We start from the raw sequence: 13,966 nt of genomic DNA on the forward strand, positions 1-13,966 counted from the left end.
TTGCTTGACTTCCAATATGTGGCGCGATCTGTCAAGATTACAAATAGTGTCATCTAACGGTGAAGTCTGAAATATAATTTCTTAAAGAAATAAGGGTACATATCTGGTATCCGAGTTGATAATTGTTTAAATATTGTATTAAACAATTGATTTACATATAAAATATTATCTTTGAGATAACGAGGGAGACTATAGAATATATTCGCATTAAAATTTTAAACGGATGGTTGTATGTACAAAAAACCTTGAAGTACATGCTATAACACTTTATTGATTTCTGTTTATTTTAATAAAAGAAAAACTGACTTGATTAAGTTTATACGAATATTAAATTCTTTGTAAAATAATAAATTTAATATATAAAATATTATGATCGTGGTTTTAAAAAATCTCTTGGTCTAACAAATCCCATCTGCACGTGTATTTCTTTATGGAGTTATAGAATAAGTGTTGAACAGTTCTATAATGGCACTTTTACCTGTAGAAAGAGACACTTTTGTAGATTCAAATACTTTGAAAGAGACTTGTTCTTTAACGAAATTGCAAGCTCTCCAGATTCAGAAAAATTTGATTAAACTTTGGGAACCTGCACGTGAAGTGTACGTAACCTCTTTCTATATCAATACTCAATGCATATAATAAGCGAACAATGTTGCACGAAGACTATTAACATCACCTTTTTACTTTTAGATGGGCATTAAAATATGGAAGTTACTTTGTTGGAATATCAGCTTCTATGACGTCGTTAATGATTAATAGTTTATTCAAACGTAAATTAAAATTACACTATGCTGGAGAAATAGTAACAACGCTTGCTTTGATGATAGGTCCAGCGGGATTAGCAACTTTTATTCACGATACCGTATGTTAACTTTAACTTCAGTTTACAGTAAAATGTTTTCTAATCACTAATATATTAACAAAACTATATACAATTTTACAACTATTATTTTCAGTATATTACAGACAATATATTGTTATACAAAAAACAGTGTCCAATATGCACTGAAGTAAAAGCAAGTTTATACTTAAATGCCAATGCTATACTATATCCTTTACTTCTATCACCAGCAATAACTCTTGCGGTAAGATTCTTTTATATCTCTATGTACATTTACTTTTGATTGTAATTCGATAACTAATATTTTCATTTCTTTTTACATAGGTGGCAGGAAATCTGGGATTAAGAATTCCATATATATATGAAGTTAAAGAGATTTCTAAATTTTGGTGGAGTGTTGTTAAACCTGCATTTAATCATCTTACAGTTGCATTTTGTTTAAATTCACTTCTTGCTGGTGTGGTTGTATATAAACAGTTTGAAGCAGCAGACAGAATGGCAAATGTTATACGGAAAGTTAAAGAATATACTGAAAGAAATCAAATAGAGAAAGAAGCTTAAATATCTTGATTTAGTATATTCTGTATATATATATTTATGTATGATGCAATACATATTTAAACATGTATTTATAAATGTAGTGAAAATAAACATCTTGATACCACAAAAAAGTAATTTCTATGCCACTTTTGTTAGTATTTACATCATAAGTATTTTTTTTCTTTCTTTTTAATACATTGTTAAAAGTGAAACACTGGTTAAGATAAATAATAATCTTGAGCAATAAATATACATAAACAGTTGAAGTGAATATACTAAGTACAATGTACATTTCTTAAATGTTAACTAAAAGGAAATTGCTAAATAATAAAAATTTATTACATATGTAACAAAAATAAATAATCAATATTTGTGAGAATTTGTAAATAAAGATATTGTTTGATACAATTAAGTTCATAAAAAGATCGAAATCATTCGGAAATTTCTAATGGTGTTTAAACTGAAGTAAACAATGTAATCTTAGGTGTGTTTAACATTTCAGTTTAAAGTAATAATTCTGAAAGGAATAGCACCTTCATACCCAAGGGTTTAATATCTTTATTAACAAACATATTTTATTATAAAGAAGATGAAGATGAGGTACAGAAAATATAATAGGCACCACTTGAAATGGTAAAAAATTATGTTGTACTATTTCTAATATTATTTTTGTTTTTGAATAGCATAATCCAAGGTTCTCTACAGGAAGACATATTTTATAATGACAACGTGATAATAAAAAGAAAAGTTCTACAAAATTCCACAAAAACAAAGGACTGTATTTTGTAAAGTATATAGTTTGAGAACTAACAAATGTAAAATATGCTTGCATAAATAAAATGTGATTAGGTTTTATTATAGTGAATGATCGATGACTGGCCATTATACTATGATATTGATTATTAATATATTGCAAACAATAATTAAACATATATGTATTTGGACAACAAATGTTGCCAGACATTTGGCAAATAGGGGGCCCTTGAATAGGACCCCAAGGCAGTTGCTAGCATCGTCGACCACACCAACGTGTCATGTAATCCTGATAACTTACAGTCACTTTTTCACTCTGATATCGAGTTAGCTTCAAACTACGCCTGATGTCTGGTGTGACCAGTCCTTTATAGCCACCTTTATGTAGTAGGGAGTCTATTGTTTGTATTTGGTTCCACCCTAAACAAATTTTCACATTGCATTCTTAATCTCAGGCTAATAATATAAATTTTGAAAAAATTAAATACATACCTTGTTCCAATGCTACATCAGGCAAATATGTCGCAGTTCGTTTATTTCCCTTTTCATTATGAAATTCTATGCGAATTCCATGAACTCCTACAACCCAATCTAAATAATCTGTTCCATCTTCAAAATGTCGAAGTATAGAAACGCTAACATGCAAACGTGGAAGTTCTTCCAACGTGATTGGATTAAATCTTGAATCCTTGAAAGCACTATGAGAAACAATACACTTAAAACTCCTCAAAAGGTATCATAATTTTCAATACTCATGTATTGAATACCTAGTGGTAGCATATTCCCGTAATCCTGCATGTAAATGCATTGCATTAAATGTACCAATGCAGCCTCGTAATCTCATATCTTTGCCAATAGTCCATGTTACAAACAATGGGCTTCAAAGTTGAATATAAATATTACATTAGCATATGATTAATATGATGAAAATTTTATGAATATATATTTCAATTGATTATTATTGAATTTTAATAAATTTTCCAATTACATTAAGATAAAAAATTACTAAAAACCAAAATATATCGGAATAAATAAATGAATTGTACATTATATGACACGTTTCACAATTACAAATACAAGATATAATCAAATGAATCTATATATGTGTTTTTTGGCTAGGAAACTATTGTTTTATTTAGTATCCTGAAACACAGATAAACATATATATATCAAAATATTTGAAATAATAGTATAACTGACCTAAAACGCTCAAGGTTTGTATGGCATATCATAAAAAAAACTTATAATCACTGTTTACAGTAGTAAACACGATATATAAGTACTTTGGACAAAACACGTTGCAAATACATGTAAAAACCAACAAATTAAAATTTCTATTTCAAAAACTGTGTTGACAATTTATGGAAAAGAAAAATTAAATGATTTTGAAGGTTACAAGAATGAAGGTACGAAACATAGAGTGATATCGATGAAATATGCTCACAATGCTTCGTTGCTGAAGTTGGGTGGTTTTGGTGGATCAAGTTGGTGCAATTGGCAGTAAAGGACATCGAAACAATAAAAGCCCATCTCAGGCTGAACTATTATAGCGTTTCGCATATGAATACCATTTTGCAAACTAACAATACCGTTACGCGGAACACTTGAGGAATCGTTCAACTTTTGCTTTTTCGCACCACAACACCCAGCTGCCATATTTTGTTACTTAACTCTTTCAACTACCATGGACACGATCGTTTTCCGAATCATACATCTCGCTCGTCCGTTGCAAATGCATACTAAATTACGAACGCGTTCCGCTAGGTGTCTCACCATTTAAGAAAACAGCTGTTTCACTGTTTATGTTTTTTCTGATGCTGACTATCCACTGAGAGAACGAACAAAGGAGAAATATTTGTCGATGTTTATCTCACGAACTAGCAAACGAAATCTTATCGTATATTGCGAAATAAAATAAAAAATTGTCAAATTTTTAAATATAAATGTTAAAAATTTTTAAATTTAGGAATTTGGAATTTAAACATTGGAAGATTTGGAGTTGTTAATCAAACTCAATGTGGTTTGCAAGCTACCACATGACAATCTAGTTTATTATTACACTAAATTCCGCAGTCTCAAAATTTTCGTTTTTCATTTTATAATAAATCATTTATTACTTCTAGTAATTTTAATATCAAATTTATTTACATTGCATACACATTGTCACAAATCAAGCACACGTTTCATTACTTCAATAATGAATACTTTACATTTTACTACATAACTGGCAGTTTATTGGACGTTATAAGATATTAGGTACATAATTAAGTGTCAGAACCTAAATAGATAACAGAATATTCTACTAGCAACAAATATCAACTATAAATTAACAAAATTTAATAGGTTTCTGTGTTTTTATAAGATGTTTTTGTAATAACAAAAATAATTATTAATAAATTGGCAGTGTATAAAATAATTAAGCGAAAATAAAACAATAAAAAAAGTAAAGATATTAATATGTGGAAGAACATATTTTATCCAATCTTAATGAATGCAAAATTTTAAACTGCTTTAATATGTTAATATGTATTATGCCTTGTTTCAATGAAAATAGAGCAATCAGATAAGCATTTTATACAAAGCAATAGCAATTCTATTCGTATTTTACGAGTCACAGAATTAAAATCACAATGAGATCGTCACATTTTTACTTATAGCTAAGTCACAACTATTATTAATGGATTTTAATAGTCATAATGCAGTCCATTGCTTATTTACAGTAGAGGTCCCTTCTATAAATTCTTCATCACATTGACATATGTTTAAAGAGTATTATCTAAATCTTAAAAATTAAAACTAAATCGTACTATATCACATAACAGAAGGAAGTTATCACAAAGACAAGTATTAAAATTTGGAGCAATGCTAATTTAACTTTTTCACTTATATGGTTAATTTATACGTAAATATCTTTAACAAATATAAGAATCCTTTGCTGTAATAAAACTCTGGACTATAATATAACCATAGTTACTAAACTTCAATGTAGCAATGGTATTAAAAAAATGAAATATAAAAATAATCATTTATCACCTATAAGTTTCTATATGATACTGCAGATTTTCCATTTCTGTAGATTCCAATGTTTAAATTTGATACAAACAATCACTTGCAGATAATATAACAGAAATCATTTATTCATACCATTAGTACAAAGAAATTTGAATTAGTGGATTTAATGCGCGAGTGTTGTACAAATGAATGTTTTTAAGTAAGTTTCTCTGCATATTAAAAAAAGAAAAACAAAACATATTTTGCATTGATTATCTAATTCACACTAACGACAATTCGAATGAAAATCATTTAGGATCTATGGCAAGTAACATAATATGCTGCAAATAACTGTATGCCACATAAGAATTACGAGAACATCAGAAGAAATGCTGACAATAGAAAATCTGTATTCTCCTATTCTTCATTTATGTACATATTTTACGTACACAAATCTAAAAATGACGTTCTATGTTTCGTTTTTCATAATATACGAATAATAGAAACATATTTTCACACGAATTTGTACATTAAATCTTGTGAAGCAGGCAGTGAATTGCAGGCAGCATCACTGTGCTATAAAATTGTTTATGTCACTCGTATACTGCAGACATAAATTATAAATGGACATTTGGTAAGTATGATGGCAGAGCTAATTTAATTATATTTACATCCTATTTGTGGACTGAATTAGGTTATTTCATTTATGAACGCATTAAAGCATGAGAGAATGAGTAATTATATTATAGTACAAGTTTTCAAATTTCAATAATTAATGTGTAACCTCGTATAATAATTATAAATATTAAGTTTAAAGTTAATGTACTTTTCATACATGTTTTATAATTATTTATATAATTATTAAAGATCAACAAAGAAACAAAACAGTGCCATCATACATAAACTTCTATCATCCTCAAGGAGGACTTTGTGGTATTATAAAGGGAAAACTATGTATGCAAAAACATACAAAGTATAGTAGGCACCATTTCAAACAGTGAAAGATCGCAAACAATAGCCGCCTCCAGTGTCATTTTCGTTTACGAATTGCGTGATCGGTGGATTCTTGTGACGGAAACCGGTGAACTCGAGGGGGAGGATAAAGGTGTGGATGAGGAGGAGGATAGGGTGAACCCGTTTGATCCCACCAAAATGATGAATAATCCCATATAGGTACCATAACAGGGGAAATGGGAGGTACTGGAAGGGGATGTATAAATGCAGGATGATTACGTTGTGTCATTACTAATCCATGATCTTGACTGGCCATGTAAGAATTGCATTGAGAACTATTATATAGTAAATGAGAAGTATGAGAGGTGTTAGGATTATAATGAACTGCAATAGAACTTTGTGATAACTGGGATCCTTGGCTAGGACCCCAAGCCAGCTGCTAGCATCTTCGGCTATGCCAATGTGTCATATAGTCCTGATAGCTTACAGTAACCTTCTCACTCTGGTAACGGGTCAATTTGACACTGCGTCTAATATCCGGAGTAACAAGTCCTTTGTAACCACCTTTATGAAGCAACGAATCTATCGTTTGTATCTGGTCCCATCCTACACAGGATAAATTATGCCTATCAAACCAATTACATTTATAAAAGTAATTGTGCATATTGAAAAATACATAAAAATTTTGAACACTTGTATGTATTTATCAAATAAACAACATTTACTATTCATGATAACAAAATAACATACAAACCTTGCTCTGTTGCAACATCAGGTAAATAGGTAGCAGTTCGTTTATTGCCCTTTTCATTATGAAATTCTATACGAATTCCATGAACACCTACTTCCCAATCTAAATAATCAACACCATCCTCAAAGTGTCTCAAAATGGAGACACTTACATGCAAGCGTGGAAGTTCTTCTCGTGTTATAGGATTAAAACGTGAATCTTTGAATGCACTTTGAAAAGTATCTCATGTCTTTAAATATATAGAGCAATGACAATATTTAAAATAAAAGTATAAACAGTTTTACCTTGTTGTTGCATATTCCCGAAGTCCAGCATGTAACTGCATCGCGTTAAATGTGCCAATACAACCTCTTAACCTCATGTCCTTCCCAATAGTCCATGTAACAAATAACGGGCTACAAAATTAGGAGTAAACAATTAATCATCTTCCTTCCCTTTTTTATTATTGTCAATAAAATTCAATATTTACTTAAATATTTTTCTAAATATTAATCTTTCCATAAGTATTCAACTTTGCACTTCATATTCTTTGCATGCTATATAATATATACATGAAATTGTTAATATATTCATTATAAAATATTTGTATTATATATTATAAACAATAAACATTTAAAACAACCTATGTAATAGGAATAAGTTTGTAAAATACTTGAAATACACAAACTATAAAATATGACATTGACAAATATTTGTAAGACAAAAGTCTTTGTTTCATTGCAAAATATAAGACTCGATGCATCAACATCGAACAAAGAAACTTTAGGAGGGTAAAGGCACGCGAGAATAACATTGGTCAGAAAAGAACGAAAGAGTGAGAGAGAGAGAGTAGCTAATGGCGCGGGTAGGTAAGACAAAGATAACACTATAGGCAAAAGAAAGATAGTAATGTGAAAGAAAGTCCAAAAAGAAATGAAATGTGTAAAGGCAATATCGCCAACTATAATTACTCACAACGCTTCGTTACTGAAGTTGGGTGATTTTGGAGGGTCAAGTTGATGTAATTGACAATAGAGTACATCGAAGCAAAAGAAGCCCATCTCGGGCTTCACTATCACACCGTTTCTTAATTGAGTGCCATTTTGCAGCACCGATCCGTTACAAGGAACACTCAACGAATTGTTCAGCTTCTGCTTTTTCGTTCCACAACAACCTGCAGCCATGTTTCGTTAGTCGATTCCTTCGACGGACGCGGCTACTGCAAATACAATCGGTCCTCGACCCACACGTCTCCCATTCTTCCCTGTCGTCGCGGTCCTGATTGCGCGCGCGTTCCGTTAGATGTCCTCGTGTTCGCGAAAACAGCTGTTTTATTTTCCGCCATTTGTCGCGAGCGCCGTGTCGACAGTCGAACTTGAAAATTGGCGGTAGTACTTTACGGTTCCTTTTATTCTAGTCCAATTTGTGAAAATTCACCGCTTAAAAGTAAAACGAATCAATCAAAAAATAAACAGTTACAACGTGGAAGTGTTGAGGAGGTCAAGTCGCATCGTACGATAAAAGCACCATTTTCTATTCGAAAAGTAGAGCACCCAATATACATTTGAATTTTTGTGCACCTTTCGAAGAGTTCAATTTAGTGTTTGTACCTTTGTGCACAACAACGTTCAATGCATAACTATCCCATGAGTTCGACAATGTATGCGTCATCTATTTAACAGGTACCTGATCACAGTTTCGTATTGGTATACCAAAATCATATGCAATAATACAATTCCGGACTAAGAAAGCGAAACTTCTGGAATTCAGCACAGAGGTTGGTAACAACAAATTTTATTTGACGTCCATGCTGTAGGACAATCGAAAAGTAAATTTAAATTGACGACATTGACATTTTATCGAAAATGAATAATTGGTAGTTTATTTGTATGGAAAACAATTTGAAACTGTTTAATTGGTATGCATGTCAAAAAATTCGCTGTATTGGTAGAATCAGTACGAATGGTCTTTCTAAGTATGTATGAGATGTAAAGCTTCGAAGTATACCTTAATAAGGTCGAAGCATTATGATCGCATAACGAGTGATGTGAGCAGAGTGATTGAAAGAAACGTAAAGAAAGAACAGTGAATACAATTGCTGGAGGAAGAAACTATGCCGAGGGCACCGACTTTTCTAACCCCTTACCTGGCACCTGTTCACGATGCACCGGAGAAGCCCGAGGCGTGACAGCAGATTCAACCTGGCAACGTGCACTTGCTTGTAGCTGTCCGGTACATTGCCAAGTGGCTGTATTTTTTCTGACAGCTGACATCGTGTACCCGTGCTTTATGGTATAACGGTTACAACGTTTGTGCCCGAGCGTGCTAGTGAAATTTCAAAGTGTCCGCTTTTCATCCTCGAACACTCGTTTTTCGTGGTAAACAAAGCGATCAGGCAACGACTTGGAAACCGGCCGCCGATTACAACCACGGCGTCAAGTGAAACGATGCGTGCAAACAATAACATTCCCGTCGGCTTGTTATTAAACCGTTGTTCGAGGATATAACACGACACCCAACAAAGCTGTCCGTCGTGGATTTTCTAACCAGTCGAGTTTCGATCGGGAAAGTGTCGAAGACAAACGGCCATGGAGCAGAAATTTTAAGCGATTTTTACGCTGATATTCTCGCGTGATAAACGGAACGCGGTGCGGCAAAATGACGAAGGACCGTTCAAAGCTGCCGATGGAATTAATATAGGTGAGTGTTTTGTATATATTTACTTCGTACTCACGTGTGCATGCGACGCGTTACGTGATTCGAATCTCGATCATCACGGTTATTTCCAATCTCGTCTCTTTGACGAATGCACGCACACGTGTATACGTTTGTATTTGTTGTATGCAATTTACAAGCCGCGTTATATAAAATGTGTCATAATACGCTGTGTTCGAGTGTGAGTCACATTTACGCAACCTTACGTGGCGCTCGAGTCAGATTGTTTCAAATAGATAGAAAACCGCGAACGGATATTTGATAAATGAGAAATTCGAAAGTGCTAGCCGGATTGGGCAATCAATGAAAACCGCGTTTCTCGTATTTTTTTCTTTTTTTCGAAGGAGCGGTAGTTAAGTGCTCCTTTATTGCCTAACGATCCGCGTCTCCTCGTTTATTACACTGTTCGACAAATTTTGATTTCTCTTTCGATCTTAAATTTACATATTTATAAATTTCTTAATTCGCGACCTCGTGAGCTTATAACCGAGTATATATTTCGAGTTAAATAATTCATAATCTTTTGAAAAATCTTGGCATAAAAATTTAATAGATCGTAATTACGGGTAAGTGATTGTAATTACAAAATAATTTTTCCGCCTTTCTGATGTAAATGCATCATTGTGGTGCCAGCCGTGCTCCACGAGCTAATTACTATTTTGAATCTTTTGATGAACGAAGCGAAACGTTTTAACGCAAAAGATAAATTTACACGTTGCTCATCGCGTGTTCCTTAATTCGCATGAGTTTTCTCGGAGCGAATTACGCTGCGTCTCATGATGCTTATCGCAGTAATAGGCATTCACTGACATCGCCATCACACGTTCCATATTACTTTCTGTAAATAATCCACGCTTCCGTGGCGTCGATGTATAATTTAAGTAACTTTAAGTTAATTACAATAATCGTACTCCGATACGATCCGCACAGCGAGTTCGCGCTTAATATTTGTTAACGATAAGTCGATATGTTAATGAGAACCGGTTGATAATGGGCACAGTCACCGCTATGGTTTCTGCTACTCGGGGCAAAAGTCGATATTATTGGAAATGTCTACGGCAAACTGCCGTTATATCGTCATTATGTGCGAGATAGAAATTTGCGAATCTGCGAATTGGAGATTTGGATGTTGGAGATCTAGGAAGTTGGGAATTTGGAGGTGGGGAGTTGGAAAGTGGGGAATTTGGGATTTGGGAGTTGGAAATTTATAAATTATGGAATTTCAGATTTGGGGAATTTGAGAATTAGGGGATTTCAGAGTTTGGGGATTTGTGAATTGGGAGATTTGAGATTTGGGGAATTTGAGAATTGGGGAAATTGTGACTTGGGGGATTTGAGATTTGGGAAATTTAAGAATTTGGGGATTTGAGAATTGGGGAATTTGAGAATTTGGGGATTTAAGAATTAGGGGATTTGAGAATTGGGGAATTTGTAAATTAGGGGATTTGAGAATTGGTGGATTTGGGAATTGGGGGATTTGGAAATTGGGGGATTTGTGAATTAGGGGATTTGGGAATTGGGGGATTTGAGAATTAGGGGATTTGAGAATTGATGGATTTGGGAATTGGGGAATTTGTAAATTAGGGGATTTGAGAATTTTGGGATTTCAGAATTGGGGAATTTGTGAATTAGGGGATTTGGGAATTGGAGGATTTGAGACTGGATGAATTTGAGAATTAGGGAATGTGTGAATTGGAGAATTTGACAAATGGGGAATTTGTAAATTATGGGATTTGGAATTGAAGGATTTGAGACTTGATGAATTCGAGCATTAGGGAATTTGTGAATTGGAAATTTGAGAATTGAGGAATTTGTGAGTTGAAGGATTTGAGACTTGGATGATTTGAGACTTGATGAGTTTGAGCATTAGGAAATTTGTGAACGGTTGAATTTGATAATTGGGAAAGTTGTCAGTTGTAGGATTTGAGATATGGATGATTTGAGGCTTAGGGAATTTGACCATTGTCGATTTGAGACTTAGAGAACTTAGGACTTGGTGAATTTCGAAGTAGGTAATTCAGTCAACGTATATTCCGAAATTCATAAACCTATAAATTTGTGGACTTAATCAGGGTATTCAACAATTAAATAATTTGAGAATTACGTATTTTAAAAATTAAAGTATCTAAAAATTGCAGTATTTGGAATTTAGGAGACGTAGAAATTTAGTAATTTAAAAATTTAGAGTCAGATTAACAATGAGCATGTATTTCATTTGGACACACGAAATGCATTTACCATGGCTTAACGTAGTTACGGTTGGTGTTGATAATGCACTCGTATACGTCCCACGAACGCGGTTTCACCATTCAGACTATCAAACAAAAGTTTCTCCAAAACATTTAAACCGACTTGAAGTACACGAACTGGGTTTTTATTGTAGCGAACACCTTAACTGTCACCTTGACGTTACTTAAAATTGCATTAAGAGATATTTTTAGTGATCTCATCTATGGTTATTAAAATACTTTTATGTCTACGTATATTATTAATATGAACTTTCATCGAAAAAGATTGATGTTATCGTTACGGGTGATTTTGAACCATAATTAGATGAAAATTATGACTTTCACTCATAATTAGGTCATTTGGTAATCTGTAAAAAAATTGAAGTCGTTTAGTCCAGTTTAGAACAGTTTTATAGATATCTGAATATTTTTGTGACTGACTGTAGGTTACTCGATGCAGATGAATAAGTGTGGAGGGAATCGAAGGTTATTTGTGATGTAACCACAGAGTAATTAGTTGTTCCACGTAAGAAAATCGCATTCTTGCAATTTAAATTTATAGAAGGTGTAGGTACGTGGTAAAGTTCGAACAATGCTTTTCCCGTGTTATTCTTTGCAACGATTGCGATAAGTTGGTGTTCTTGTTCCTTTGTGCTACTTCTAACGCGGCTGTTAAGTTAAAAATCTCCAAGTTTCACGACTCGAGCGAGAATAAATTTCTACCACTTTATTATCGAGTACCGTGTTCCGAATCGTTTATAATTTAAAATTGCAACGAATAAACGTAGAAAGTTTCTATGATTTCTAAAGCCACTGAAAAACACGTGTAGTGTGTTAATTTCATCCACTTTTAACACGTTTGCCGACTTCTTCCATGAATGCAAACATTCTTCGTTAATCCGTAACAATGTCAAAAGCACCTTTATTTAGAATCTTTTCGCCTCCTAATTAGTCAAGGTGTGGTTTTGCTTTGAATTCGCGCCGACGGCCCTGACCTTCTTCGCACGAAAAACTACATCATAAAATCTAGAAGTATGCGATATACCGTTTATTCTCGGTTTAAGTGGAATCACTAAGAATTTCCGCGTGTTCGAGAAACATGGTTACGAAAATTCAATGGCGATTAATTTTGTTAACCCCTTCCCATTTATCAGATGTGTCAGTCAAGACTAAGGGCTATATTATTAAAATTAGCAAAGAAAAGTAAAATGTTGTAACTATTTTATATTCAAGGATCCTTGATAATGTAACTTATAGTTGCACCTAAATTTCAAGTTGAAGAGTATTCAAAATTTAAGTTAGGTTTGTCACATTTGAGCTTTAACACTTGTCACACTTGTGCCTCACGAGTGAAATTCGTCAAAGCACGAGAAGAGGTTAAATCGGTATATGTTAGAATTTACATTGAATCTAACGAATCTAATGTAATATAAGAGTCGAAGTGTTAGACGCCGAGTATTTTGGTAAACTGCTGTTTAATACAGGGAAAATAAAAATGAGTTTCGATGAGCGACACGGTGAAGGTATGCAAGGTCGGAATTCACGCGATGTGACTCGGGAATTTCTTCAGGGTACTTAGTCGTGGTTGCTTATCTGCGTCCGTCTTCTAAATAGTCACATGCCTATTGGGAAATCCTCGCCTTGAGGAGCTGCTGCTTACCTTGTTCAATGAATTCCCACACGTTTATCCCTTCTACTTACGATCATCCTGAGTCCGATGCGAAATTATATGCATCGGGAATGCTGCCCTCGTTAATTGTCCGCAATTCAATGGCGATCAAAATCCCTCATATTATTCATTAATAACGTTCTTCTATTACGCTCCTTCTCTTTCATTTTTTATTTTATTTCATTTATTTATTATTTATCTGTTATCAGTGATTATTTATTTTTTTAATGACAACGTGTTAACAGTTGTTCATGATTTAATGATGATCAAACAGAAATACCTCATATTATTCATCAATAACATTCTTCTATTACACTCCTTCCCTTTCATTTTTTGTTTCTTTCATTTATTTATTATTTATCTAAGGTCAATGATCACCTATCGCTTTAACGATAACGTGTTAACAGTTGGCTATCATTTTGGGGCCAGCATTGTTTGCTAAAAGTTTTATCAACTATTTTTGTATTTAATATATTTTATCTGTTGCATGACATGATCTGAATTGTATGATCACAATTGTTCACAATTTCAAATACTAAAATTAG

At 33.2% G+C, this 13,966-nt stretch overlaps 4 protein-coding genes across 9 annotated transcripts in view; 2 read left to right on the forward strand and 2 right to left on the reverse strand.

The window, feature by feature from the left end:
* The first annotated feature begins 96 nt into the window (after positions 1–96).
* On the forward strand, positions 97–1,512 carry LOC105664185 (transmembrane protein 126). The gene is made up of 4 exons (XM_012297627.2): positions 97–599; positions 691–862; positions 957–1,085; positions 1,166–1,512. Exons 1-4 carry the CDS (start codon positions 466–468, stop codon positions 1,400–1,402), a joined length of 672 nt encoding a protein of 223 aa, XP_012153017.2. The 5' UTR covers positions 97–465; the 3' UTR covers positions 1,403–1,512.
* LOC105664179 (AMMECR1-like protein) lies at positions 1,237–3,916 on the reverse strand. Of its 3 annotated transcripts, XM_012297614.2 has the most exons (5): positions 3,579–3,916; positions 2,902–3,012; positions 2,627–2,832; positions 2,436–2,554; positions 1,237–1,370 (listed from the first exon to the last, which is right to left on the reverse strand). In XM_012297614.2, the coding sequence occupies exons 1-5, from the start codon at positions 3,788–3,790 to the stop codon at positions 1,359–1,361; spliced, it is 660 nt and encodes a 219-aa protein (XP_012153004.1). In that variant the 5' UTR covers positions 3,791–3,916; the 3' UTR covers positions 1,237–1,358. The 3 variants fall into 3 exon arrangements, with proteins under 3 accessions (XP_012153004.1, XP_012152988.1, XP_076391193.1); XM_012297598.2 differs by lacking the exon at positions 1,237–1,370 and having other exon boundaries at positions 2,264–2,554; positions 3,579–3,813; XM_076535078.1 differs by lacking the exons at positions 1,237–1,370; positions 2,902–3,012 and having other exon boundaries at positions 2,264–2,554.
* A 341-nt stretch (positions 3,917–4,257) lies between these two features.
* LOC100877497 (nuclear protein AMMECR1) lies at positions 4,258–7,993 on the reverse strand. The gene is made up of 4 exons (XM_012297756.2): positions 7,785–7,993; positions 7,115–7,225; positions 6,834–7,039; positions 4,258–6,685 (listed from the first exon to the last, which is right to left on the reverse strand). The coding sequence occupies exons 1-4, from the start codon at positions 7,991–7,993 to the stop codon at positions 6,519–6,521; spliced, it is 693 nt and encodes a 230-aa protein (XP_012153146.1). The 3' UTR covers positions 4,258–6,518.
* Positions 7,994–9,368: 1,375 nt separating this feature from the next.
* Positions 9,369–13,966, forward strand: part of RhoGEF3 (Rho guanine nucleotide exchange factor 3) — a 207,778-nt gene continuing 203,180 nt past the window's right edge. For 3 of the 4 annotated variants that reach the window (XM_012297713.2, XM_012297744.2, XM_012297733.2), the window contains exon 1: positions 9,369–9,509. The gene's annotated coding sequence lies outside the window, so the exon portion shown is untranslated. The remainder of the gene's footprint in view (positions 9,510–13,966) is intronic. The other variant, XM_012297719.2, reaches the window with a different exon arrangement.

Source organism: Megachile rotundata, chromosome 1 (genome assembly GCF_050947335.1).
Source record: "Megachile rotundata isolate GNS110a chromosome 1, iyMegRotu1, whole genome shotgun sequence".
Lineage (NCBI taxonomy): Eukaryota > Metazoa > Arthropoda > Insecta > Hymenoptera > Megachilidae > Megachile > Megachile rotundata.